The 25,160-nt window shown below is 55.0% G+C and overlaps 9 protein-coding genes across 9 annotated transcripts; 7 read left to right on the forward strand and 2 right to left on the reverse strand.

Annotated features, from left to right (window-relative positions):
- Window positions 1-601: 601 nt before the first annotated feature.
- On the reverse strand, window positions 602-5,010 carry ATG4 (cysteine protease ATG4; the record flags this gene model as incomplete). The annotated part of the gene is made up of 7 exons (XM_076643372.1): window positions 602-1,453; window positions 1,534-2,217; window positions 2,301-2,529; window positions 2,621-2,837; window positions 2,989-3,306; window positions 3,407-3,644; window positions 3,730-5,010. The coding sequence occupies 7 exons, from the start codon at window positions 5,008-5,010 to the stop codon at window positions 602-604; spliced, it is 3,819 nt and encodes a 1,272-aa protein (XP_076496889.1).
- A 553-nt stretch (window positions 5,011-5,563) lies between these two features.
- On the forward strand, window positions 5,564-6,155 carry BDY24DRAFT_414862 (uncharacterized protein; the record flags this gene model as incomplete). Its single annotated transcript, XM_076643373.1, has 3 exons — window positions 5,564-5,595; window positions 5,661-5,759; window positions 6,071-6,155. The coding sequence occupies 3 exons, from the start codon at window positions 5,564-5,566 to the stop codon at window positions 6,153-6,155; spliced, it is 216 nt and encodes a 71-aa protein (XP_076496890.1).
- A 2,470-nt stretch (window positions 6,156-8,625) lies between these two features.
- RCO1 (Rco1p) lies at window positions 8,626-9,596 on the forward strand (the record flags this gene model as incomplete). Its single annotated transcript, XM_076637390.1, has 3 exons — window positions 8,626-8,781; window positions 8,882-9,002; window positions 9,115-9,596. Coding segments are annotated over 3 exons (759 nt in total), but the record flags the coding sequence as incomplete, so codon positions are not given.
- Window positions 9,597-9,960: 364 nt separating this feature from the next.
- On the forward strand, window positions 9,961-11,782 carry BDY24DRAFT_49876 (uncharacterized protein). The gene is made up of 4 exons (XM_076644953.1): window positions 9,961-10,347; window positions 10,423-10,578; window positions 10,660-11,484; window positions 11,577-11,782. The coding sequence occupies exons 1-4, from the start codon at window positions 10,105-10,107 to the stop codon at window positions 11,631-11,633; spliced, it is 1,281 nt and encodes a 426-aa protein (XP_076496892.1). The 5' UTR covers window positions 9,961-10,104; the 3' UTR covers window positions 11,634-11,782.
- Window positions 11,783-12,252: 470 nt separating this feature from the next.
- BDY24DRAFT_414864 (uncharacterized protein) lies at window positions 12,253-13,995 on the forward strand (the record flags this gene model as incomplete). Its single annotated transcript, XM_076643374.1, has 4 exons — window positions 12,253-12,453; window positions 12,557-13,596; window positions 13,754-13,811; window positions 13,903-13,995. The coding sequence occupies 4 exons, from the start codon at window positions 12,253-12,255 to the stop codon at window positions 13,993-13,995; spliced, it is 1,392 nt and encodes a 463-aa protein (XP_076496893.1).
- Window positions 13,996-14,493: 498 nt separating this feature from the next.
- Window positions 14,494-18,121, forward strand: BDY24DRAFT_387943 (major facilitator superfamily domain-containing protein). Its single transcript, XM_076640284.1, has 20 exons — window positions 14,494-14,614; window positions 14,714-14,790; window positions 15,099-15,116; window positions 15,202-15,207; window positions 15,296-15,308; window positions 15,439-15,516; window positions 15,619-15,712; window positions 15,814-15,928; window positions 16,093-16,129; window positions 16,210-16,227; window positions 16,304-16,310; window positions 16,387-16,486; window positions 16,572-16,790; window positions 16,874-16,953; window positions 17,030-17,257; window positions 17,350-17,409; window positions 17,480-17,494; window positions 17,576-17,620; window positions 17,716-17,750; window positions 17,850-18,121. The coding sequence occupies exons 1-20, from the start codon at window positions 14,581-14,583 to the stop codon at window positions 18,017-18,019; spliced, it is 1,449 nt and encodes a 482-aa protein (XP_076496894.1). The 5' UTR covers window positions 14,494-14,580; the 3' UTR covers window positions 18,020-18,121.
- A 23-nt stretch (window positions 18,122-18,144) lies between these two features.
- Window positions 18,145-19,354, reverse strand: BDY24DRAFT_387946 (uncharacterized protein). Its single transcript, XM_076640285.1, has 6 exons — window positions 19,058-19,354; window positions 18,893-18,979; window positions 18,807-18,824; window positions 18,674-18,717; window positions 18,474-18,582; window positions 18,145-18,376 (listed from the first exon to the last, which is right to left on the reverse strand). The coding sequence occupies exons 1-6, from the start codon at window positions 19,172-19,174 to the stop codon at window positions 18,167-18,169; spliced, it is 585 nt and encodes a 194-aa protein (XP_076496895.1). The 5' UTR covers window positions 19,175-19,354; the 3' UTR covers window positions 18,145-18,166.
- BNA2 (dioxygenase BNA2) lies at window positions 19,355-21,581 on the forward strand. The gene is made up of 3 exons (XM_076640286.1): window positions 19,355-19,712; window positions 20,082-20,997; window positions 21,105-21,581. The coding sequence occupies exons 1-3, from the start codon at window positions 19,410-19,412 to the stop codon at window positions 21,386-21,388; spliced, it is 1,503 nt and encodes a 500-aa protein (XP_076496896.1). The 5' UTR covers window positions 19,355-19,409; the 3' UTR covers window positions 21,389-21,581.
- Window positions 21,582-22,287: 706 nt separating this feature from the next.
- BDY24DRAFT_387951 (uncharacterized protein) lies at window positions 22,288-23,266 on the forward strand. Its single transcript, XM_076640287.1, has 2 exons — window positions 22,288-22,634; window positions 22,717-23,266. The coding sequence occupies exons 1-2, from the start codon at window positions 22,324-22,326 to the stop codon at window positions 23,225-23,227; spliced, it is 822 nt and encodes a 273-aa protein (XP_076496897.1). The 5' UTR covers window positions 22,288-22,323; the 3' UTR covers window positions 23,228-23,266.
- Window positions 23,267-25,160: the final 1,894 nt, after the last annotated feature.

Raw genomic sequence — 25,160 nt, forward strand, 5'->3', positions numbered from 1 at the left:
TTTCGTTCTTCTCTCACCCAGCTCGACGCGTCGCTCACGTCTTCCCTTCCCTTTCTCTCCTCCTCTCTTCTTTTCCCCAGAATGGTGAATACCGTTCGATCGCATCCGGAACCGCCGCCGTCGCTTCTATCGCTGCAGGGCCCAACCATCCTCCAGGAGGTCAGACCACCCCGGGAGATCTTCGAACCCAACACGAGTTTGGAGGAGCAGACCTGTCGTTGGAGGGAACGGGATCGCGCCTGGACCTAATGAAAATAAGAAGACTGTTTGATGACGGACTAGGTAGATGGGGTGGGAAGAGTTGGAGGAGGGAGATATGGTAGAGGAAAAAGGGAGGAGAGGAAGAGCCACGATGCGACGAGACGCACCACCTTCTCAAGCAACGAGCGAGCAGACAGAGAGCGGCAAGCGGTGAATCAAATCTTCGAACTGTGGTATCGGGAACGTTGACGTACAAAGAAGAGAGAGATGAAGAGCGAGAAAGAGAGGAAACCATGTCCAACAAACGCGAGAAACAAAAGAAAAGAGCAAAACGTAAAACGAAACGAGACGCGTCGAACAACAGAAAAGGAGAAAAACCGAACCACGTTCCATTGCCTCCTCAGAAATCATCCCCATCCTCCTCCAACCCCTTTAACGTAACCCCACTGGTCGCTCTCCCTCCACCCATCCTCCTCCTTCCTCCGACCCCACTCCCGCCCACCGTCCTAGCCCTGCTCGTCCTCTCCCTCTCCCTCTCTTCCTCCCCGAACCCGAACCCTTCTTCCTCCTCCTCCTCCTTCGAAGGCGAAGGGAATGGTAAGCTGCTTTTCTTGTTCCTCATCGACATGGACGCGGAGCTCAAGATGGGCTGGTTCCTGCTCCTTCCTGTTTCAACGAGATGTTCGACCTCGAGATCATCGTCGAGCTCGTCGTCGACGTCTCCGGCTTCGAGCCAGTCGTCCTTCTCGAGGAGTTCAAATTCTGATCCGAGGGCTCGAGTGGGAGTGGGTCGATGAGTGGTGGGAGTGGAAGGAGTGAGTCTTGATCGTTCGGACGAGGATCCTGTTCCTTCGCTTTCGAGGGAGTTTTTGTTGAGGATGAGTTCGACGCCTAGGTCTTCGTCGTCGACTACGACGAGGGAATCGGAGCCTGTTGATTGACGGGGAGGAGGGTGGTGAGGGCGAGGGAGGGGATGGGTTGGAGGAGGAGGGGGAGGTGAGGAGACGTGCGACCGAGATCGTGACCGAGAAGCGTAGAGGTCTTCTGTCTCCTCCTCCTCGTGCTCGTCCTGCTCGTCGTCGTCGTCGTCGTAGAGGTACTCGGTCTCCAACGTAGCGTCGTGGTCGTCCGTCGTTGCTGAGTGGGACGACATCCCATCCGGATCGGTTTCAGAAAAGGATTCGAGACCTGCGTCGTCGTCGTCGTCCCAGGAGGAAGGTTCATCGGCGATGGAGAAGATGGCGTTGGGCATCTGCAACGAGCGAAGGGGAAGAAGGTCAGCTTTGGTCTTCGAGGAAAGAAAGAAGAAGGCAGGGGAAAAGTTGAACGTACATCGGCGACCCTCGCACAAAAATCGTCCCACTCCTCCTCGTTCCTACACAGGAACCCCAACAGCATACTCGGATCGAGTTGCGAGAAAGCCATCTTCCGAACCTTCTCGCAGTGGAACGTCTGGAGGGACTGCTGAGGGTAGGCGGTCGCGTACCATTCGAGGAGAGGATCCAGCGGTGGGGAAGGAGGCGGAGGAGGTGGAGGTTTCGAGCTCGGCGAAGGTGGTGGTGGTGGAAGTGGGGAAGTGGGAGTGGTAGGAGTGAGGAAAGCGGCAGCGTTGGTGTTGGGATGGAGAGGAGGTGTCGCAGGGAGAGGAACGTCCTCTGGCGAGAGGGTTCGAGTGAGGCTGCTCGAGCGAGGTTGCTGTTGCTGGGAGGAAGAGGGAGATTGAGAAGCCGTGGCGGTTGTTGCGAGAACGGATACTCGACGAGAATCCCCCAGAACGGTATCGACCTCCGATTCCGAAGCGAACGAGATCCCTTCCTCCTCGAACTCCATCGAGTTCGCTGCTGCTGCTCGAGCTTCGAGCTCCTCCCTCGTCGGTGGAACCTTGAGAACGATGGCCGGTCGAGTATGATGAGGATCGAGGTAGAAGAGGGATTCGGCTTGGTATCCGAGGAAGTAGTACGACGAGGAAGGTCGACCTCCTGCGATTCCGACGGATTGAGGGAAAGTGAAGAGGTTCTGTTGGTTCGAACGACGCCAAAAGACGAGAAAGGTCAGCTCAGCCGATTTCGAAAGAGGAGCAGGAGAGATTAAACACTCACTTTGACACTCTCGTAGTAGATCGGATTCACCCCGTCCAAACCCAACCTCACACCCACAAGCACCAAAACCGCTCTCCCTCCCCACCTCTTCGTACTCGGTTTCGACTTCCTCCCTTCCGACGCGTCCGAAGGAGGCTGAGAAGCAGCGTAAACGTCCGAGCGGAAGATGACCGCATCGGCAGCGAGAGCGACGGATAGAGCAGCGTGAGGGTATCCGTTCGTGAGCGTCCTAGAGATTTCGAACGAAGACGAGTGCGAAAGCCAGATCAGCAACGATGCAGGTTCGAGACGAGGAAGACAAGATGAGAAGCAGAACGAACCTGATCGCTCCAGCAGCAGTACTAGGACCAAACCACTCGCCGACCTCCTTCCCTAGTTGTTTCCCCACGAGAGCCATTCGATGAACCGAGAACGGAGCGTGAGGAAGAGGGTCGTCCATGAACCACGAGATGATGCGAACGTAGGTAGCGTAGTCTTCGATTTCCTTGGGTGTCGAAGAGGTGGATTCGGAGGGTGGGGTGGAAGGTCGTCGCCAGTCTGTGGCGAAGGATAGAACGAACGAAGAGACGAAGACGCGTCGAGAAAAAGAAGATGTCAGCTCTGCTCTCTTTCTCGCTCCCTCTCCCTCTCCCATCTCCCTTCCTTTCTTCCCTCCAAGAACCTCGAGACCGAGGGATCGTAGCCTCACCTCTCCCCAAATGCAGCCTAACCAACGAGTTCGCCAGCAAACTCTGCCCCGTCCTCAACATGCAACCCCACCCGCTGTCCGTCGTCAAACCCTTCTCATCCCCTCCTCCTCCCTTCACCCAAGCCCAACCCGACAACGGCCTCGCAATCGGAGGTCTCTTCATCGACTCTATCGAGTCTCCAACGAGGGAGGGCAAGGGGAGTCCATCGGCGTCGTAGGAGGAGGGAGAAGGGACGAGGAGGTGAGGAGGAAGATGAGTAATAGGGGCGTATTGGGATCGGTAGGTGCACCAGATGGAGGTGTGGAAGTCGTTGAAGACTGATGATCAAGCGGAAGCGCGTCGATTAGTCGGGAGTTGAGTTTCAGAAGCGCTAAGGAAGGAAAGGGGAGAGAGAAGTAAGAGAACGGTCGAGCTCACATTCCTCAGGCCACCTCACTTCCTCCTTCTTCCTGCTGTTGCTGTTGGTTTCCCTCTTCGGTGACGACGACGACGACGATCCTTCCTGCAGATGCTGGTTGTTCCCTCCTCCTCCCATGGAAAGCGAAAGCGTCGACGACGAGAACAGATTGGTGAACTTTCCCGGCGACGCTGGCGAGTTCGAGCTCCTCCCCTGCTGTTGTTGAAGGATCTGTTTCCTCGGTGGTGAGATCGGGTTCTGATCAACAAAAACCCACCTCCATATCAGCTCAGCTTCCTTCGCTGCACAAGAAGAAAGCTCAAAACGAAGCCGAAAGACTCACCGAGAACATGTCTCCGCCCTCTCCTCCTCTCTCGGCCGTCGGACTCCCCGCCGCCGGTGGCCTCCACCCCTCATGCAATATCCCCATCACCCAAATCCCCTCCTCGCACTTCTCCGGTTTCCCAGCGTCCGAATCCAGCAGATACCTCATGATCGCACCCTTTTCCTTCGCAGCTGCGACGAAACTCCGTTGACCTTGCTGAGCCGGTCGAGGCGGACTGCTCGTCGCCTGTTGCTGTTGTTGGTGAAGCGAAGGAGGGATAGGCGTATGGTTGTGAGCGAGAGAGGTGGTAGAACCGTTCGAAGCCGCGGGAAGAAGGTTCGAAAGCCATCCTCCCAACCGAGTCGGGATGGCTGAAGCGACGATGTCTCCCAGCCGAGAGGTCGATCCGTTTCCGTTCGGGTGGGAGTAGAGAGGTGAGGTGGTGTTCGAGGTCGTTGAAGAGACGGAGGAGAGAGGTCTGGTCTGAAGACTGATGCTTGTCGAACGACGGGAGGAGGAAGGAGGGCCTGCTGCTGGGGAGGAGAGGTGTCGACGGTTCGTGGAAGGTGGTGGTTCGACGATAATGGTTGGATCGGAGGGTGGGTTGTAGGCGACCGAGGAGGAAGTGGTAGAGATGGAAGCTGGGGAGACTGAGCGATGGAGGGAGGAAGGATCGTCGTCCTTGGGAGGAGGAGGAGGCGCGTCGTGACGAGACGTCGAGGACGAGGAGGAGCCTCCGCCGAAGAGTCTGGATCCTTTGCGACCGATGGTTTTGGATTTGGATTTCTTCGGAGGGGAGTTGTAGGATGAAGGGGGACCGCCGTTTGAGAAGGAGGAGGTTGAATCGAGGGGAGGAGAGAGGTGTCGAGAGGAGGAGGGTTGTTGCTGTTGAAGACCCGTCATTCGTTCATGTCTCCCATCTCCTCCTTCGAGATTACTCTCCTCTGCTGAAGATCCTCTCCTCTTATCCTTATCTTTGTCCTTATCCCTTCTCAGGAACTTTGGAAGTTTGTTGGTGTGGGAGGTTGACGAGTTTGTGGCCGTCGACGAGGTGGAAGAGGAGCGATGCTGATGGTTTGGAGGAGGCGGAGGTGGTGGTGGATTCATTCGAGAGGGAGATTGAGAAGAGCGAGGAGGAGGAGGAGGCTTCTGCGAATGAGTCGAGTAGGAGGAAGGTGAGGAGGAGGAGTTGTAGTGGTGGTTTGGATTCGGAAGAGGGAGGGAAGGGAGAGCGTGAGGTTGAGTCGGACTAGGGACCGTCCACGAAGAGGAACAAGGTGAAGGCGACCGATCGTCCATACAACGACGTTGGTGGTACTCTGTAATCAGCGAGAAGAAGGTTACGAAAGTCAGAAGGGAGCTGACAGAAGGAGGGAGGGAAGGGTGGAGGAGTGAAGCAGAGAGGGGGAGGGGAGGGAGGGAAGGGAGAACGATGGTTGAACACAGCTCCTCCTCTCCTGCTATAATCCGCCCCAACTCTCCATTCAAAAACGATTGTATGTGCCTTCTGATTCTCTCGTTCCTAGTGAACTCAAAAGAGGGAAAAGGAAAGACGGAAACCGACAACGAGTCGGGCTTGAACTCACGTCTCCTAATCAGCGCTGTGCGACCACGTCGACGATCCCTTCTCTTCTGTGAAGATTCTCCAAGCAACTACGAGATCCAGAGGAGCCAGTTGAGGGTCGAGAGGAAGAAGAGGTAGAGGTGCTATAGAGATCGAAGGTTTGGCGCGTGAGATGAGAGTTGGAGGACAAGAGAAGGGGGCGACTCCTCGATTTCGTTTGAGCTCTCCTCTAACGCTCACTCTCTCTCCCTCTCTCTCTCTCTCTCTCTCTCTTTGCTCAACTTGATAATGTCCGGACGACCTCAACAGAAGAAGCCAGCGTGAGTGGACTCCTCTTTCGGATATGTATACTCGGAGTTGACCTGATCTCTTTCGTTCCTTGCAGTTACATCGGAGGAGGAGAGTCCGCCCCGGCTGGATCGTTCTTGACTTCCTTCTGGCGCTCGCAGATCACAGCTCCCGACAAGAGGGAGGGAAACATCCTGTGAGTAGAGGCTGAAGATGTAGAGTTGGATTTGGAGCGTTGTCCGGAGCTTGGTGGATGGTGGAGAGGGAGTGGAAGTGGGAGGAGGAAGGGAAGGAGGAGGAGAGCTCGACGTCTCCTTCTTTCTTTCCCTTCTCTCGCTCCTCCCGATCTTTAGCACCCTTCCTAAGACTCTCTGGACGATACAAAGATGCAGAGGGAACTGTTTCTGGTCTTGCTGGCTTTACTCTTAACGCTCTCAGAGCTCTACTCTTTGTCCGAAGCTCAAACACTGACCTCCTTCCTCCTTCTCCTTCTCCTTCTCCCTCCAGCATCGCCGTCTCCACAACCGTCTTCGCCGCCGCTATCATCTTCACCCGAACCTTTGGAGATCTCATCGTTCCCCAGTTCGCTTAAATCAGAATCCAAACTAAAAGAAGGAGGAAGGGGAACGGATCGGGAGGTGAGTTCGAGCTCGAGCTCGTTCTTCGTTTGTGAGGAAGAGAGCTGACTTTGAACCGTTCTTCTTTTTGGTGTAGCTCGGGTTCCAGGTTCGCAGTAGCCCCTTTTTTGTATCAATGCTTTAGAACTCGATAGGAGAGGGGAGGAGGAGAGGGAAACGCGGATTGGAATGACGAGGCGAGGTAACGGAGAGGAGGACAAGGAGGCGGACGTGTTCGCTCCTACGATCTTTTGGAGTGTGCCTTGAAGACGGTTTGGGTGATAAAGTCGAGGAGAGGATTGAGTGGGATGTCAAGTCGATCTAGATCGAATGGTCGAGAGGGCTGGCTCGACGTGACGTGACTTTGGCCGAACAATTCCAGCGAGGTCGCTCTTTAAACGTCTACTTCTAACAGTGCTCTTCATACCTACACGTAATGTTTCGCAGACTGAGCCTTTCAACATGAGCCTGGACGCTGTGATAGAGGAGCGAACTGGACTAGCAAAGCGAGAGGAGAGAGGGGAGGAAGGGGGAAGAATCGGCTCGTCGGTTCTCGAATCACAGATTTTTTTGAGGTGTTCTTTCTTGGAGCATCACGAGCAAGATCCATGAAACTACACTTTTCGACCTCTTTTCGACGTGTTTTCTCCATCAGGCGATGAGTGAGCGTCGTTGCTTTGACCGCTCAGCTGAGAATCTGCCATCACCTCTCGATTCCCTCCCTTGGTTGCCCTCGTCTTCTGGTCGCGAGAGGAAAAATCGTTCATTCCTCTTCCATATGGATCCGTGGCTGAGCACAACGGACTTTTTATGGAGGGTCGGGTAACGCACCTTTCAAAGGAAGCTTTCAAGAAAGCAAAGGGCTTTTCGTCTCTTCCCTCCCAACTTCGACCTCAACACCCTTTCCTCCTTCGCGTCAGTTTCACCCCCCCTTTCCTCCCCTCCCAGAACACCTATTGACACCATTTTTGCTCTCTTATATCCTTCAGAGTCTGGATAGGAATCTCCACTAATTTTTACGATGGATCCCGACTCCAACAATTTCCCAGAGACAGGTCCGACCTCGTCACCTGCAGGCTCCCTTCCCTCGTCGATACTTTCCCCACCCGCCGTCGTCGTCAACAATCCTCCTTCGCTCCCTCTCCCTCAGTTCGACAACCCCCAACAGGCTCAGCAGCCGATGGACGGATTGGTGTACGAAGCGCCGATGAATCCTCTCAAGAGAGCGTTCGAGGAGGTTGAGGGAGGAGAAGCGGCAGTCGCGCTGGTGGATACTCCTCCTCTTCCTGTTCCTCAACTCGCTGGGCCTTCAGGTTGGAACCTCCCTCCTTCGAACGCTCCTCCTGCTCCTCCTTCCTCTGCTGGATCGGATGGTTCCAAAGGTTTCGATAAGAAATCCAGAGGGAGACCTGTAGGATCAAAGACGATGTAAGTCGGACGAGCCCTTTTTCTGACACGACCTCAGCTTCTCTCTCCTCCCTTCTCCTTCACGTCTCTTCTTTTCAATCCAACACAACTAACTAACCGCTTCTTTTCTTCTTTTCTCTCTTTCTCTCACTTCTCCTCCACACTCCCCTCTACACCATCCACCCATTTTTCACCCTCTTTGTCCACCACATCATCCCTTTTTCGCGCGCCTTCCTTCGGTCTTCTTTCCTCTCCTCGCTTCTCTCACCCTCCCGTCGTTCCACCCTCACCACCTCCCTCTCACCACCATCACCACCATCATCATCATCTCCTACTTCTTCTCCTCCTCGCCACCACCAAACCCAAAATCAGGCAACGCTTCAACGTCCCTCCTCCCGTCGTCCCTCGAGCTCGTCGAGCCCCAGCCGAACGCGCCAACCCTCACAACCCTCTCACTCCCAACGGTCACTTCACCGGAGGACTCACTCCCTCATCTCGAAACCACTCCTCTCTCACCCTCTTTTCCAACCCTCAGCAGTACCACTCGCCCAACCAACCTCAACGAGTCTCTTCCCCAGCTCAAGGAGTGGCCTCGACCTCGGGATCGAATGGATCTGGATCCCCTTCTTCGGCTCAGGACGTCGCTCCTCCTTCTACGCTTGCGTCGGATGTGATCAAGTTGAGGATAGCAGGTGGTGGGGGTCCAGGTGCTCCGATTGTGGATCAGCAGTTGACGGGAGGAGGAGCTGGAGGGAAGAAGAGTCAGTTGAGACCGTTGCCCAAGACGGTGAATGGGCCGACGAGGAGAGGTCCGTCGGCGTTGGATAGTAAAGGGAAGGGGAAGGCTTCGGATGACGAGTATGCTGGGGAGGTGGTGAGTCACATTTTCGCTTGTTTATCGTTTGAGGTCGGAAGGAGGGAGAGGAGATTCAAATCTCTTCGTTTCGGCCCTTGCCTTCCTTTTCCCTCGAAAATGTCGATAAGCAGGTTTGCTGACCACCCTGTCTCCCATCCTCGGTTTTTTAATCTCCAAAGCTCAACAACGACTACTGCGAAGCCTGTCGAGGAAACGGTCGCTTCCTCTGCTGCGATGGATGTCCGAGATCCTTCCATTTCTCGTGCCTCGACCCTCCCATCGACATGGATAACGTCCCGGAGGATCAGTGGTTCTGCGTCGAGTGTGCTTTGAGACGAGTAAGTTCCAGGAACATTCTCGACGTCCTCACGAGCGAGAGAAACCGAGAACGAGAAAGAGAAGGAGAGAGCTGACTTCGTTTGGTTTTGGTTCGTTCAGGGCAAACGAGCTCTCCCTCGAGCTCCACCTAACATCTTCGGACCTCTCGTCACCCAGCTTCAGAGGTCGAATGCCACTCAGTACCAGCTTCCCGAGGAGATCAGGAACTTCTTCAAAGGAGGTGAGTTCGAAACCAGAATTGAGCTGGCCTCGGTCTTCGTGCGAGACGGAAAACGAACGACGAGGCTGACGAGTTTCTTTTTTCACCTTCGTTCTCTCCTTCGATGATAAAGTGACGACGTCTGCGAATGGAAACTACGTCGATTCGGACAAGATTCGAACTCTCAAGCTTGAGTTCGTCTCGTCCTTCCTCTCCTTCCCTTTTCTCACGTCACGATCGACGCGTCGGCTACCGTCTTTCCATTCCCTTCTCCATACTGACTCATCCCCTTCTCTTCCCTTCTCCTCCCTCTTCTCTCCTGTAGTCGACGGGGCTTCGCCGAAGACCGTGATCCTCTCCGCCTCAAGGACGCCAAAGGAGCTGCCGTCCTCTGCTACCGCTGTGGAGGCTCCTCCGCTCCCGTCGACGGATCCTGCGAAGCTCGAACCATCACCACTCAAGGTCAACCCGCCGTGGCCCTCTCGCTCTGGAGGAAGATCATCAGCTGCGATTACTGCTCGCTTCACTGGCACATCGACTGCTTGGATCCGCCGCTCTCGAACATGCCGCTGTCGACGAGGAAGTGGATGTGTCCGAATCATGTGGAGCATGTGATGGTGAGTCTTTTTTCGAGGTCTTTGGGCTGCGAGGAGGAAGAGAAAGCAGGGAGGGGAGCGAGCGAAGAGGAAGGACGCGGAGGAGATCGAACTGACCTGACGCGTCTTTCTCTTTCCCTTTCGTCTGCTCGCTCTTTCTTCTTCGCTTCCTCGATCACTACAGCCCAAGGTCCGAGAACCCAAAGCTGGAGCCAAGATCGTCGAGATCACTCGTCGTCGTCAGAGGAACAACGGAAACATCGAGATCATCCCCAGCGGTCCTCTCGTTCCGGAGCGAGTCAAGACTCGGGATATCACCATCAACACCAAGAAGTACCGAGTTCCCGAGGAGTCGATTCGGTTGGAGTTCGTGAGTACCAGCTTTCTTCTCTATTCGAACAACGACGAACACGAAGGGGACCAAAAACTGACGCGTCGTTTATTCTCCTCCTCTTTTCCCTTTCTCGCAGTGGAGCAAAGCCCTCGGTATCCAAGCCCGAGCAGCACGACTGAGGAACAAGTCTCGAATGGCTTTCAAGAACCAACTTGCTTCAGCCAGGCACGAGCGATCTGGATCCGTCGCCTCCGATCTCACTTCCCTCGACTCGTCTCCCGAGCTGAGACCCGCCGACTTCCTTGGAGGATCGTCCGGAGTTCCTCCCATCAACATGGCGGCTGCCACCATCCTCTCGAGATCAACAGCTCGCCCGTCCGCTCTCGGAGGGTCGTCGTCTCAACGGTCAGATTTCTCGGCGAGGTTCGAACAACCCGTAAGTTTTCGTCAGTTTTTTCTCCTCCAAGGACGCGACGAGGCTGATCGCTGACTGTTCTCTCGTTTTGATCAGACGGATCTCATGACCCTCACTCTCACTCGATCTCCTCTCCGACATCTCACATCCGCTCAACTTCAGGCCTCCAAACTCAGGAGGGACTCGAACCCTCCTACTCCCGATCCCGCCATCCTTCCTCTTCCAGATCTCGTCAAGGTTGCTCTTGCCGAGGTGAGACTCTTTCTCTTCATTCCTTCAGTCTTGCATCTCACTTCGAGCTGACTCTGGGTCCTCGATTTTTCGCCTTTTCAGCTCGAATCCATCCCTCAAACCTCTCCCGTTCAACAACGGTCCGCCAACCCCTTCACCAACCCCAACCCTGCTCCTCCGCCAACTACCGACGACGCCGTCATGTCCGAACCATCCTCCTCCAACCCCATCGCTCCAACCACCGTCGTCGAAGCTCCCGTCGGAGGAGAAGAAGCAGGATCGGCAACCGGTCTGGACGCGCTCGCCGCTGCCCTCGCCGGCCAAGGAGCTATTCCACCCCCCGAGACTCCCATCGCCCGACGACCCTCGGACGCGTCGTCGAATCACTCCGGTCGAAGCCCAGGAGGAATTCCAAAGATCACCCTTCGTCTCAACAAACCTCCATCCGTCAACGGATCTCCCGTCTCTCCTTCCTTCCCCTCGTCAGGCCCTTCAACCGTCGTTCCAGCACCTGTCCTCCCCTCCTCCCTTCCTCCTATCCTCTCAGCGTCTTCCTCAGTCGAACCATCACCAGCCCTTGGCATCCACGATCTTCCCTCCTCGTCCTCGGCAGCCGTCGTTCAGGAGGATGGACTCGTCGACGCTTCGACCTCGTCGGCCGCCTACGAGAACGCCAACTTCCCAGGGCGAAAGCGAGAAGCCTCTCCAAGCAAGAGGACCGTCGGAAACGAGATCCGCAACCTTCAGGCCCAGTCGTCGGTCTCTACTCCTTCCAAGTTGATCAACGGACACGCAACCTACCCGAATCACGTCCCAACCGCCGCCAGTCAATCGAGCGATTCCAGCGCGACAACTACGACGGCTAGTGGAGCTACACCGGCAGAGGAACCTATATCGGTGGAGGAGATGAAGCAGTTGAGGTCGATCGTGAGTTCTTGTTTTTTCCTTCTCTCGACGCGTTCGGAGAGGACTCGAACTGACGCGTCCTTCTCTTCCTTGCCCTTTTCCTTCTCTTGCAGCGAGCTCTGATGAAACTTAAGGGAGAGGAGAAGATGCTTGCTTTCTTGCAGTCGTAGCTTAGATCGTACACTTATTTCGGTATTCGTTTCGGTTTCTGTCTTTCGAGGGAGAGGAGGGAGAGAGAGAGAGAGAGGAAGGAGGGAGTGCGATCAGTCTCAGTATGTTCCCGTTTTCACCTTCGTTCGTTGCCTGTTTTTATGTTGAGCTTTGCTTTGCTCTTAGTTCAGAGTCCCGCTCGAGGAGAGGAGGAAAGCGAAGAGGGAGAGGCGGAGAGGGAGACTTGATTTGGTTGGAAGATCAAAGAGGAGGAAGCGACTGACAAAGTCGCAAGGCAGAGAAGATGCGAGATGAGTCTAACGAGTCAAAAGAAGAAGGACATGCGTGATGATATAGTAAGGAGCGCAAAATGGTGGCTTCGAGGTGAACTCGAAAAAAAGAAGGAGGAGGAGATGAGCTCGCCCTTTTCGAGTTGACCTCAACCGTTCACGATCTCTTCCTCGGGCTTCACTCGGAAAACCTGCATTCACCTTTGAACTCCTCTCCAAACCTATCCAACTCCTCGTAATCAAAACGTCCTCTTCCTCAGCCAACCTCGACCAGCAGCATCCCCAAACAGTCCCTCCTTCCAACTCCCTCCTCTCCTCCCTCCCTCCCTCCTCCTCCTCTCTTCCCCTGATGCGAGCTTCCGAAGCCACTTCTGGCTCGACCACTCCCCGGGGAGGACTCAGGTCCGTGAAACGAGAACACGAGGACGACTCCGCTTCGTTGTTGAGGGATGTCAAGCCCAGACTTAAGCGTGAAGAGGAGGAACTCGACGTCAGGCCAAAGATGGAAGTGGAAGTCAAGCCTAAGCTGAAACGAGACGTCCAGCCCAAGGTCGAAGAGGACGTCAAACCTTTCCTTCCGACCGTCAAGGACATTCCTTCCGACTGGCTCAAGTTCGCCGACCCTAAACTCCTCCGGCAACTCGTCCTTCAAGCAAGCCTGCTTCTCCTCGCCCAAGCTCAACTCCCTCGTCGCCTCCTCCATCGCTGAGGTCACCTCTCTCACCAAAGACGTCGGAGCCGTCAAGGAGGAACAGGGTTTGATCTCCCGTCCTCCCGTCCCCTTCCCCGTCGAAGTCGTCGAAAGGATCCTCAAGTACGCCTTCGGATCCACAGACCTCCTCCTCCCTTCCTCTCCCCTTCCCTCCCTTAAAGGAACAACTCCGATTCTTCGTATCTCGCACTCCATCTACGACCTCGCCCTCCCTCTCCTCTTCGAAACCCTCGCCATCTCCGCTCCTTCCGACTGGCGACGCTTCTTCAACTCCACCGACGGTCTCGTCGTCGGATCGGGAGCTCTCCAAACAAGGAGGAGGCTCGCCGTCAAGAGGATCGTCGTTGCTCCTGAAGCTCGGATGCCTCTCAAGGAGCCAGAGGAGTTTGACCAAGAAGCTGGGATGCACGACGCAGAATGGCTCGTCGAGATGGACTTTGAAGGGCTGGAGGGAGTGGAGGAGCTCGTGTTTTCAGAGTGCAGGGGCACGGAGGTCATGGAGGAGTTTACGGGAGACTTTGGGATGCTCGAGGGGTTCGATACGGGGATGGTGAAGGTGGTTGAAGCGATGAGGAAGGAAGGAGGGCTGTTTCACGAGGAGGCGCTGGAGGAGAACGGAGGAGATCCAGGAGAGGACGGCTGGGGGTTCAAGGAGCTCGTATTGGGAGTCACCACCAATCGACGAGTCGAGCCTCAGCTCAGGTTCTTTTCTTCACTCGGACCCAACGTCGTCGTCAAGGTTCCCGTGGCAGATTGGAGGCAACACCTCGAAGGAGAAGACTCCGAGACGGAGCTCGATCGACCCTCCCTTCCTCTGGAGCTCGAGATCTACGCCAGCGGCGAGGCTCAGTGGAATGATCGGGACGTGAGGGATCTAGTCGGTCATGTAGAACAATACGGGGTCGAAGGGACGGGTGTGCGGTTGGTTGGCTTTGCGGAAAAGGACGTCAAGGTCTTCGAGACTCGGTTTGAGCAGGAAGGGTTCGTGTTGGAGGGAGACGAGATGTGGAGAAAGGAAACGAAGGTCGAGTAGGAACAGATTCAACTGTGAGTCTGTTCGCTGACGCGGAGAGCGTTCTGTCTTCTCTACTTACTGACTCGATCCTCTTTCCTCGCGTCGACTCGAATCGTCCAACAGTCGCCAACCTCGTCGACGGACAAGCTTCCCTTGGACCTCTACGAGTGATCTAATCCTCGTGAGCAAATTTCTTTCCTTTTCTCCTAGTCTTCGGCCGTTTGGCGAAGAGAAGACTTCGTTGAGCTGACTCTGGTCTTCCTTCATCGCAGCGTCGGATCAACTCGACGCGTCTCGGGATGTTTGCTGGACTCCTCGAGCTGCTGTGTAGCTCGAAACTTATCTATCTTTATCTCGCTGTGTAGCTCGGAATTAATCTGTCTTTATCTCGATGCTTCGTATCTTGCAGCAGCACCAGCCTCGTTTTCAGCTCGAGTCGTCCGAGTTCCTCGAGTTCGAAGGCGAGAAAGACCGAACTGCTTCGATTTCCGCTCTTTTCGAGACCGCCTTGACTGATCCTTCTTTGCTCTTCTCCAGATCGGCTCAAGACGGGTGTACATTCCTCGAGTGAGTCCTAGCACTGAGTTACATGAGCTCTCCGGGTGGAAGCGAGTCAAAAAGGCGAGGGCTGAACTTCGCGAACGCGGTTCTCTCGGGCAGATCTGCGTGTCTTCCCCTTCCGCTGTCTGTTTCACAACCGATCTTCCGATAGAGGGACCAACAAAGGGGCAACTTTCCTCCGACGGACCAAAAAAAGGTACGAAGGAGATGGGAACGCGGCCCGACAAAGACCAGGCCCAATCTTTCTCTTGGTACAAAGGCCTATTCTTGTCTCCCCCCCTCCTTCTTTCTTCCCCCCATCCACCACCGCCTGGCCCCACTCTTCTCTCCTCACTTCCTCCCTTCGCGTCCTCAAAGCTCAACAAATTAACAACCAAACCTCCTTCAGCATGTCCCCTACAGAGGTTCAAAAACAAGAGATCGGTTCGTCGAATCCCTCCTCCCTTTGTTTCTCCCTTCCCCTCTTCAAGCGCCCTAACATCCTTCCCTCTTTTCCGATAACCCTTCTTCTTCTTCTCCAAGGTCACCTCGAAGACGTCGCTTTCAGCCATGGTTACACTCCTGACTCTCCTGAGGAGAGGAAGCTCGTCAGGAAGGTGAGTCTCTTCGAGAAACTTGATCCTCGCTCCGCGTCCCTCTCTTTTCTCCCCGAGACTGATCGCTTCCTTCCCTTTCTTCCCTCGTCTCGTTCGTGCATGAATCATTCTAGATGGACTTCCGGTACGTTCTTATCCTCCCTGCTTCACTCATCTTGATCTTACCTGACTTTCTCCTTCTCTTCTCTCCTTTGCAGAATTCTCGTAAGTCGTCGAGCCCCCTCCCTCCGACGACCCGCTTTCGTGGAGCTTAAAAACCTACCCTCTCCTTCGTCCTTCTGACCTTTCCCTCTCGCTATTGTTTACTTCAGCCCATGCTCTGGGTCATGGTGAGTCGAGAGTACAGATTCGGCTTTCCCTTTTCGTTTGTACTGATCCATCTCTCCCTTGTTTTGATTTTCATTTCTCGAACAGTACATCGTGAGTAACCGCCGCCTCTCCTCAATCTTCAGGCAGGGTCCGAAGTACTTTTACTCATCGATGTGTTCTTTACTCGTTCATCGCTAAGTTCAACTACATCGGTGAGCCTTCGATCCTTTTTTTTCTCGAGGTGCAGACCAAGCGTCGAAGAGCGTCCTTTCTGACACCGACGCGCCCTCCCTCCCCCTCCTCTCCCTCCCCCTCCTCCTCCGCCCTCCCTCCCCTCCTCAGATCGAACCAACATCGGGAACGCCAAAGTCGCGGGAATGTCAGCCGATCTTTCTCTCTCCGCCACCGACTACGCTACTGGTGAGTTAGAGAGGTCAACAACGACGAACACTCCGTCTCGTTCCACCTCGGTCGTGCTGACTCTCCCCATCTCTCCTCTCACTATCCTCATGACCTTTTCAGCTCTCTCCATCTTCTTCGTCGGTTACCTCCTCAACGAAATCCCTTCCAACATGGTCCTGACCCGATCTCGACCTTCGCTCTTCCTTCCCGCTCTGTGAGTCTCTCCTCCCGCTTTCATCCTCTCGATTAGCTTTCTCATGTTCTCCTTTGGCTGTGACTAATCTCTCCTCATTTGACATCTTCTGTTCCGCCCAGCATGTTCGCCTGGGGAGCTCTCACCATCGCTGTCAAAGGAGTCAACTCGAAGGGAGGGCTCATCGCTCTCAGGTTCTGCCTTGGTTTCATTGAAGCGGGATTCTTCCCCGGAGTGGTACGTCTGGCTTCCAAGTATCTGGGGTGAGAGAAGACGAAGGTCGAAGGGATCGAGGATCGAAGGTGTCGAGAAGCAACGGGAGCTGGTCGAGCCAGCTCGCAAACGGCTCTCCCCTTTCTTGAGTCTCGAGATGCTGATATTCTCTTCAATCAACTATATAGATGTTCCTCCTTTCATGCTGGTACAAGCCCTTCGAGCGTGAGTTCATTGCGTTGTTTCTTCGCTCATTTGCTTCGACGAGCTCGAGCTGATCTCCATCTTCCTTCGTCGTCCTTCAGTCGCCAAGAGGCTTGCCGGTGAGCATTTCTTCCGCCCTTTCTGCGTTATGATCTTTCTGACTCTCTCTTTCTCTTCTTCGATCTCTGTTCTCAGTCTTCTAGTGAGTCGCGTCGATCCTCTTCCTCCCGCTTTCGCTTTCGCTTTTCGCTAAACCCAGTCGTCTTGTCTCTTTATAGCACCGCATCTTTGATGTCCGGTGCCTTCGGAGGTATCCTTGCCGGAGCTATCACAGGAAACATGGACGGAGTTGGAGGAACCCGAGGTTGGAAGTGGTTGGTGAGTTCGACGCGTCGTCTTTCGTCTGAAACTCCCGTTACACTTCCTTTCACTGACGTCCTCATCGCCCCTCTTCTTCTTTCAGTTCATCATCGAAGGTCTCGCAACCGTTTGCATTTCCGTCGCCGCCGTCTTCATTCTTCCCGACTTCCCTCACTCGACCAAGTTCCTCACCCCCGACGAGCGAGCTCTTGCCATTATGAGGCTCGTTACTTCCACCTCGAACGACAAGCAACTCACGCACTGGGAGGCTTTCAAAGCTGCCGTCTCTGACTACCACACGTGGCTTTTGACGCTCGCCTACGTTCGTCCGCTCTTTCGTCTTCCCTCTCCCTTTCTCGACTAACGCCCCTCTTTTCCTTCTTCCATTTCTTCCATCTGCCACAGATGGGAATCACCTCCGCCGGAACCATCAGCTACTTCTTCCCTACTCTTATGGGCTCCCTCGGGTACAAAGGAGTCAATGTGTGAGTCCGCGTTCACAAGGAGGAGATCGATTTCTCGCCTTTGTTCTGACCTCTCTTCTCTTCGTCTTCACGACAGCAACTATATGACGGCCCCAATCTACTGCAGCTGCCTTGTTATCTGTATCCTCGTTGGTTTCTCGTCCGATCACTTCAAGGAAAAACCCTTCCACATCGCTGGATGCGCCATCGTCTCGGGAATCTCTTTCATCATCGTCTCTCAAACCTCCAGTTCCCACACGGTCCAATACGTCTTCATTACTTTTGGAGGCGCTGGTATCTGGTCGGCTACCCCCCTTTTCCTCAGGTGAGTATCCTTTCACGACAAGGTGGAAAAGGAAATCGCGACGCGTCGACGTTTGACTGACGTTCTCCCAATCCTTTCTTCCCCGTCCTAAGTTACGCTCTCTCCAACTTCAAACAGCGTGAGAAGAGAGCTGTGGCGATCGCGATAATCAAGTGAGTCTTCTCTCTACCCATCTCGACGTAGAAGCTCAATCTAACGCTACCTTTCTTCCTCCCTTTCCAGCGGTCTTGGAAACCTGTTCGTTCCGCGTCGCCCCCTTTCTCTTCTGTGCCTCCAAGTCGCCCACTGACGCTCCTCAATCTCCTTTTATGATCACAGTGCCAGTGTCTACGGATCCTACATCTGGCCTTCCAAGAGTGCTCCGTGAGTGCCGAAACTTCTTTTGCTCTGTTCTCGCGTCCGCTTTCTCCATCACTGACTCTCCTCTCGGTGGTCGTCGCTTCCTTTCATCACTACAGTCAATACCGCCTTGGTTTCGGATGTACCACTGGATGTAAGTGTCTCCCTCCAGATATCCTTCTTCTCGTCCTCGCTCTCGTTCTCGACGCGGTTCGAACTTCAAACTGACGTCCCTTCCTTTTTCCTCCTACAGTCATCCTCTTTGGTGGAGCTATGGTTCTCCTGAACCGATTCCTCGTCGGGGATCTCTCAAAGCAATCTCAGGCCGACGACGACGCGGACGAGGAGGCCAGGCATCAACATCACGCAGCCGGAGGAAAGTCGAAGCTCGACGATGTCGAGGACGAGCAGCGATCTGTCTAATCTATTATCCAGCTATCTACTTCACGAAATACGGCTTATTTCTTCTCCTTCTCTCGGGGTTTCTGTACTTGTCTTCGTTTATCTTCATGGGTCTCTGTCTTGCTCGAAGCCTCGTGAAAGCCAGACACGGCGAGAAGTAGCATGGGATCAACCTCGATTCCGCTCGTTCAGCAGCTCTTCTTCCTCCTCCGCTCTCTCTAAGTCCTCCTCGTCTCTAGCATCCCAGATATCTCGACCTCCTCCTGCAAGACGACCGTACGAGTCTCCACGGTCTTTCCAGAACCAGAACGAGAGCGGGATGGTGAAGACGAGGGAGGATAGATTGGCGAGGACGTCTCCCCAGTCAAAGGTCCGGTACTGTAGGAGGGAAGATGCAGAGTCAGTAAAAAAGGGATGAAGCGAGGGGACGGGGGGGAGGACGGTGAGAGGAGAGCGAGAGCGGGAGGCGACTCACAGATAGCGTTCCCTGAACGAACTCCGAACCGACTCCCATGATCCCTCCGGACACGGCAAGTGATAATATAAGAGGCGAGTAACGAAGGTAGAACGGGGCGGGGTAGGGCCTGTCGAGAAGAAGGAGTCAGAGCGAAGGCTCAGCAGCGACGCGACGGCTGAAGACTGCGAGGACGAAGAAAGACGAGGATGAAGACTCACGGTGGGTCTATGATGGGATAAATGAGAAGAGATGCGATTCCGTTCTGTAGCACGAGATACATGTAAATGTAAAGCAGTCAGGAAGAGCTCAAAAGAACGAGGCGGCCGAGAGAGGGAGAAGGGGACGACGTACACCCAAGAAGTGCAAAACCTGCGAGGAGGAGGTAGTGGTCAGCAGAGCGTGAATATAGAGACGATTGGGTATGTAGAGTATCATACCTTGTCGTTGATGGGGATCTCGGGGATGGGGGAAAGAGCGAGGACGGCGAGGACGCTCACGAAGAGGAGGGTTGTGAGAACGAAGAACTGAGGAAGAGAGAGCGCAGGAAGAGATTAGCACAAGCGAATATAGAGAGATTGAAAGCAGTTAACTGCTGAGCTCACTGGTCGAATTCTGAGAGGTATAGATAAACGCTCGCTGAGCTGAAGAGGGTACGAGCGAACGAAAACATCCAGGAGCGCTGAAGCTCGCTGGAGAGGGAGGAAGGAACTCGAGGTCATTCCGTTTTGACGAGGTTGATTGCGATACCTCCTGCTACTGGATCTGAGTCTATAAAATCCGATACGACGAACTTCCTCAAGTTGGATTGTTGTAGTTTAGAGTCAACGGCCACTTCGGACTCGAAGCCGCGAGCACGAATCTTCAGCCCTCCGTCAGCTCCTCTTCCTTCTCCCCAACCACAACAGCCCCTCGGCAAACCTTCAAAAGGGATTTTTCCCCATCCACTCCCCTACCATGTCTTTCTCTCCTCATTCTCTGCCTTCAGGCCACTTCCTCTCGCTCGCTCCCACCTTCACCTCCTCCCTTACCAACCCTTCGTCCTCCTCCCTCGCTCCTTCGACTTCCACCCTCGCTTCCGCAGATTTCGAAGTCGATGTTCGTACAGGATTCCTACCAGGAGAACCAGGGCTCTCTCAGCTTCCGAGGGAGTACGCCGTATGGGAGAGGTTGCTCGAGGAAGCCAAAGAAGGAGCTGTCAAAGTCGGAGGAGGAGGAGAGGAGGGAAGTGGGGATCGTTGGAGGAGTCAGCTCGAGCAGGTTAGTTCATCTCTTTCGTATATAGTAGACTGCGCGCCGAGGGTGTAGAGACTTCTTTTTCGTCGACTCGAAGGAATTCTCGTCGGGGGCGTGGGAGACGAGGCAGAGGAAAGAGAGGGAAGAGTCGGAGGGTTGGAAGTCAGGCTCCTTCGTTCCCTCCTCTCTCTTTCTCCGAGCTGCTACGACCGTAGAGATCTCCGAGAGATCTTTTCGAGGTCACATCTGTACCTCTCCTCTTCACTCGGCACTCGACGCCCAGAATCTTCGAAATCTCTGTTCGGAAGGTCGACGAACTCGTCTCAGAATAAACGACCCGACCTCCTCCTCTTTCTTCTCGAGCTGACCTCTGTTCCCCTTGCTTCCTTCTAGATGCCCATCCTCCTCCTCCCACCTCACCACCTCAACTCTCAAATTCTCCACCTCTCAGCCGTAACCCTCACCTTCCTCCTCCACTTCTACGTCCACTCCCACGCTCCTCCAACCTCGTCCCTCTCCATCCCCGCGTCGCTCTCGAAACCTCTCCTCCAAGTCTCGACGCTCCTCGGTCTCCCTCCCATCCTCACCTACGCAACCACCGTCCTCTGGAACGTCATCCCAACTCATACTCACCTCACCTTCGACGTTCACTCCAACCGTCCGACCGAAGTTCACCACACCTTCACCGGACTCGAATCCGAACGGCAGTTCTACCTCGTCTCCTCTCTCATCGAAATCCACGGAGTCAAGGCTTTGGGCATCATGAGAGCAGCTCTGGACGAGGCGTTCGTAGGGGACGCGTTGGCGTTGAGGAGGATAACGGCGTACCTTCGAAGCTTGAGCGGAGCCATCGACGAGTTGACGGAGGTCATGGCTGGGATGAAGCAGAGTGGGTGCGACCCTGCCGAGTTCTACTGGTTGATCAGACCTTGGTTCAAAGGATCGGACGCGGAGGGTCCTGGAGGTCTGGGTTGGTTGTTCGAGGGAGTGGGAGAGGAGGGAGAGGGAGAGAGGAGGAGCGTGAGCGGACCCAGTGCAGGACAGTCGAGCATCGTTCACGCGTTGGATATCTTCCTTGGAATCGACCACTCGCCGGCGAAGAAGGAAGGGGACAAGGCTGCCGATGCGACGTTCATGGAGAGGATGCTGCAGTACATGCCTGGGCCTCATCGTCGGTTCCTCCTTCACCTTCAGGCGGGTCCAACGATTCGGGATCTCGTCCTCGCCAACCCCGATTTCGCTGGAGGAGATCTTACCCGAGCGTTCGACGAAACCGTTACAACTATGGGAAGGTTCCGAGATGGACATAGTACGTCCTTCTTCGTTTCGTCGATTCTCGTCGCGTCGAAGTGACTTTTCGCCTCGCTCTTTGCTGACCCTCCTTCTCTCTCTTCCTCTTTTCCTCCCTTCCCTTAGTGAAAATCGTCACCCAGTACATCATCTCCCAGGCTCGTAAACCACCCCCACCTCACTTCTTCCCTCTCACTTCCTCCTCATCCACCCTCCTCACCACCTCTCTTCCCTCCCCACCTCCAAAATCAACTCCCCTCGCCTCCGAGAGCTGGACTCAAGGATCGGAGAAGCTACCTGCTCAGGAGGAGGTCCTTCGAGGAACAGGAGGATCGGATCTTCAGTCGTTCTTGGTCAGATGCAAGGAGAAGACGGTGGCGACGTTGATTCGGGGAGAGAGGAGCGAGTGAGGGGTTGGGTGTGGACGCGGGTCGTTCGATTTCTTTTTTTCTTGCTCGTTCGTCTTTTTGTATGCTCTGCTCTCGTACGCAATCCCTTTCGCTTTAGACTTAGCTTCTTCTACCTAGATCTTAGAGCTCTTTCTTTCTTCTGCCCGTCTTGTAGACTCCTTCTTCTCTTGGATCATGAGCTGTTACGACTTTCTCCTTTTGCAGCAAAGCTGCTGCTTCGACATTTGAACTGCGTCTGATCTTGCTCGTTCTCGTGCATGGGCGTCCGGTTCTGCTCACTGCTACGACTCGTAAGGACTATGGAGTCGGAGGGAGGAAACGGAAAGGAGGTCAGCTCGAGCTGGGGTCGACGCGGCGGTAGGTCTTTGAGGACGACGGGAAAGAACGAAAGGGAAAAGCTGAGCCCCACGGTGAGTTTCAAAGAATTTAGAGTTTTGAGGTAGAGGTGGCGGGAGTGGCAGACGGAAAACAGTTGGGATCTGAGAGTCGAAGACGACGAGCAAAGAAGACGCGACGCGAGAGCGAGACAACGCCTCTCCTAGTCTATCTACCCCGCCGCATTCAATCTTGGAATCAAAGCTCGGGACTTAAAGTTTAGTGAAGAACAGGCCCTGTTCCGGGTGGAAGATGTCGCCCAGAAAATACAGGCGTGAGGACGGTTTTGACACTGCGACGCGACGGGCTGGCAGGTCGGGCTTTCCTCCTTCCTTTTCCGAGCCCAAGAAGTTTTTCCTTCGCAAGCCTGAGACAATCTTGAGCCTTTGATCGACCTGTTCTTTTCTCTTTCTTGAGCTCGTGAGATTTTTTTTTACCTGGACCCGGTCGCCGGGGACCCCAGACAGAATTTCGCTGAACCTCAACTCCTTCGTTTCCCTCCCCTTCCTTCCCTTCCACCTTCAACACCCACCCCCACCCTCCTTCTCCTCCCTTTCTCGATGTCTCCCATGTTCAAAGTTCCGGCTCTCCCTTCTCAGTCTGTTCCTCAGGATATCGCTCTTCTGCTAGAGATGGGCGTGGTGGATGAACTGCCAAAGCCAGAGGAGGAGACGGAGGAGGTTGAGCTCGAGGAAGGAGCCAAAGGTGATCTGGGAGATATAGAAGCCATGCTCACCGAGAAAGCAGAGAACGAGCAGAAGGAGGAGGAGGAGGAGGGAGAGGTGCTGGAGGAACAAGGGAACAAGGTACTTGTGCCAGAAGGGAAGGAGAAAGGGGAGGAAGGCGAGGAGGAGTCGGGAGACGAGAGCGAGTGAGTTTCCCGCCAGATTTTACAGCTCCTTCGACATCTCAGAGCTGACATCTATATTTCCCTCTCCTCTGTGCTCTCCCAGTGCCTCTTCCTCTTCAGCCGCTTCCAGTTCCTCAGCTTCCTCGACGGGTTCCGCCGCTTCGACGACCTCAGCCACCGTCGGTCGCCCTCCTACGATCCCCAACGCCAAAGCTCATCAACGACATCTTCGAGAAGTCGACGCTCTCGAGAACGGAGACGGATCCGACGCAGGATCGGAACCAGACATGAACGAGGACATGTTTAGATCCACCAACGAACTCCCTCAGCCCTCCTCCGCTCCTCCTCTCCCTTTCACCCAAGTCCCCTTTGGTCAGGCTCTCAGGGAACTCGGAACCATCATGAGTGCGGTAGGGAAACAGATCGTGATCGCGTCCAAGGCAGCTCCTTCTGCCCCTACGAAGCAGAACGGGAAGAAGGACGTCGTTCTGGCAGAGACGGAAGCGCTGGGAGAAGGGTCGGTGATTTGTTGGTCGGATGGTCGAGTTTTGGGAGTGGTGAGCTGCTCGTTTCTCTTCTCTCCTTACAGCGTCTCTTTCTTCGTTCCAAGCTGACCTTGATTTCCCACCAGATCCACGACACCTTCGGTCCCCTCACCAACCCTCTCTACACCCTCCTCCTCCCCGACAACTTCGCTCAACCCAAAGTCCTCGCGACGTCCTACCCTTCCCTCTCCAAGCAGTCACCTCCCTCTTCCTCTTCCTCCTCTCTCCCTATCACCAACGGCGAAGTTGCATCAGATTCTACTACTTCGTCTTCTCTCTCCAACGGAGCCGTCGAGGCCATCCCCGGAGACGAGGTTCTCGTTGACTCGACGCAGGACGCGATCGTCGAGGTCGAAGGAGAGCTCTCGGGAGTCAACACCTTCACGAACGAGTTCACGGAGGACGGACTCAAATCCCTCGTCGAGGAAGGACTCATTCGAATCCTCTCTCCTGGACCTCCTTCTCCTCCCGTCGCGTCAACCTCGGCTTCAACCTCGACGTCGACCTCCTCTCCCTCGAAAACAACACCCGTCGTCGACCTCCCTCTTCCCATCGCTTCTACCTCTACCAAACCCGACCCCAACCTCACCTGGATCCCAACCACCAAAGACCCCGTCACCCACTTTGTCGAAGCCGTCGGACTCACCGCGTCGGAACTCGTTGGCTTGACCGTCTACTTCCCGACCCAGTTGGGCAAGTTCGTTCCTGTGACGAGGTTGAAGAGGGAGAAGTGGACGGACGCGTCCAACAAGTTTGACGAGGAGGCTGGGGAGGACGAGATGGAGTGGAGTGATGACGAGCAGGAGATGTTGGCGAAGAAAAGGAGAAAGATGGCGTGAGTGTCGGCTCTTCGTCCTCCCTCCCTTTGCTGCTTCGTGCTCGAGGCTACTATTCGTCTGCTTTTGTTTTCGGAACTGAGTACTGATCTACCTCCTCTTGGTCGATTACTTCTCTTCTTCCCAAAATCAAACAGTCGAGGATCAAGTCGAGCTCCCTCTTCCGTCCGAGGAGGTTCCCCAACTCCGTCCGACACAGGCTCTACCTTCTCCAACTTCCCAAAACATCAACACTCAGACTTCGCTCCTTCCGTCGCAGCTTCATCCTATGCCGGTTCAGCCTACGGAGGAGACGGATCGGACGACGACGAAGCCATGCTCGACTACGACGGTCCAACGGACGGAGGAGAGCTTCTCGTTCCCGAGAGGACGATGCCTGCTGCTTACGAGGAGTGGGGAACGAGTCAAGGAGCAGCTGTTTCAGTCGTCGAGGCTGGGGTCGTCGAGCTGGGAGGAGAGCCGTCGAGTAGCTCGAGAGGTGCTGGGAGAGGAGCGAGAGGGAGAGGAGGAGAGAGGGGACGAGGAAGGGGAGGGGAGAGAGGCGGACGAGGAGGAGAGAGGGATGCTGGGAGAGGTGGACGAGGTGGAGATAGGGAAGGTGGACGAGGGAGGGGTGCGGATCGGGGAGAGAGAGGAAGAGGGAGAGGGGAACGAGGCAGAGGAGGTGAGTTCTCGCTTCGTTCGACGAACTCCTTCGTCCCAGCTCCTCTTTTCGATTTCAATCGCTGACTTTCTTCTTTCCGTTCCATTCGTTTTTCCTGCAGAACGAGGCGGCCGAGGTCGAGGAGGTCGAGAAGCCTTCGTTCCTCCACCACCCCGACCGTCGAACGGCGCACAGATGGACGAGCGACCTCCCTACATCTCCGCTTCTCTCCCCGCTCCCCCTCCAATGCCTCAAGGTCTTCCCTTCCAGCAGAACGGACCTCCTCCGTCCTTCCCTTCCCAACAACCTCCCCTTCTTTCCACCCAACGAAACGGTCCCAACGGATCGCAATCCTACCCTCCTCCTCTCCCTCCTCTCTCCCAACCCGCTCATCCTCAGAGACCCATGTCCCCGACCTCAGCTGCGATCGCTCGAGCGACGGGACAGTACTACCCCGGTCAACAGATGCAGATGGCTCCCCCAAACAACGGCTACCCGTCTCCCATGGGAGCGAACGTCCCTT

The sequence above is a fragment of the Mrakia frigida genome, assembly GCF_051309035.1.
Source record: "Mrakia frigida strain ATCC 22029 unplaced genomic scaffold BDY24scaffold_14, whole genome shotgun sequence".
In the NCBI taxonomy this organism is placed as follows: Eukaryota; Fungi; Basidiomycota; class Tremellomycetes; order Cystofilobasidiales; family Mrakiaceae; genus Mrakia; species Mrakia frigida.

What these genes read in the sequence shown, in the direction of transcription:
- BDY24DRAFT_387951 (XM_076640287.1), top strand. Translation starts at nt 22,324, where the DNA reads ATGTCTCCCATGTTCAAAGTTCCGGCTCTCCCTTCTCAGTCTGTTCCT. An exon ending in GAGTCGGGAGACGAGAGCGA is followed by an intron (nt 22,635 to 22,716) that starts GTGAGTTTCCCG and finishes GTGCTCTCCCAG; the next exon opens with TGCCTCTTCCTCTTCAGCCG.
- BNA2 (XM_076640286.1), top strand. Translation starts at nt 19,410, where the DNA reads ATGTCTTTCTCTCCTCATTCTCTGCCTTCAGGCCACTTCCTCTCGCTC. An exon ending in GGAGGAGTCAGCTCGAGCAG is followed by an intron (nt 19,713 to 20,081) that starts GTTAGTTCATCT and finishes GCTTCCTTCTAG; the next exon opens with ATGCCCATCCTCCTCCTCCC. An exon ending in AAGGTTCCGAGATGGACATA is followed by an intron (nt 20,998 to 21,104) that starts GTACGTCCTTCT and finishes CCCTTCCCTTAG; the next exon opens with TGAAAATCGTCACCCAGTAC.
- BDY24DRAFT_387946 (XM_076640285.1), bottom strand. Translation starts at nt 19,174, where the DNA reads ATGACCTCGAGTTCCTTCCTCCCTCTCCAGCGAGCTTCAGCGCTCCTG. An exon ending in TACCTCTCAGAATTCGACCA is followed by an intron (nt 18,980 to 19,057) that starts GTGAGCTCAGCA and finishes TCTCTTCCTCAG; the next exon opens with TTCTTCGTTCTCACAACCCT. An exon ending in TATCCCATCATAGACCCACC is followed by an intron (nt 18,583 to 18,673) that starts GTGAGTCTTCAT and finishes TCTTCTCGACAG; the next exon opens with GCCCTACCCCGCCCCGTTCT.
- BDY24DRAFT_387943 (XM_076640284.1), top strand. Translation starts at nt 14,581, where the DNA reads ATGTCCCCTACAGAGGTTCAAAAACAAGAGATCG. An exon ending in CGGGATTCTTCCCCGGAGTG is followed by an intron (nt 15,929 to 16,092) that starts GTACGTCTGGCT and finishes TCAACTATATAG; the next exon opens with ATGTTCCTCCTTTCATGCTG. An exon ending in GGGTACAAAGGAGTCAATGT is followed by an intron (nt 16,954 to 17,029) that starts GTGAGTCCGCGT and finishes TCTTCACGACAG; the next exon opens with CAACTATATGACGGCCCCAA.
- BDY24DRAFT_49876 (XM_076644953.1), top strand. Translation starts at nt 10,105, where the DNA reads ATGGCTTTCAAGAACCAACTTGCTTCAGCCAGGCACGAGCGATCTGGA. An exon ending in TCAAGGTTGCTCTTGCCGAG is followed by an intron (nt 10,579 to 10,659) that starts GTGAGACTCTTT and finishes TCGCCTTTTCAG; the next exon opens with CTCGAATCCATCCCTCAAAC. An exon ending in TGAAGCAGTTGAGGTCGATC is followed by an intron (nt 11,485 to 11,576) that starts GTGAGTTCTTGT and finishes CTTCTCTTGCAG; the next exon opens with CGAGCTCTGATGAAACTTAA.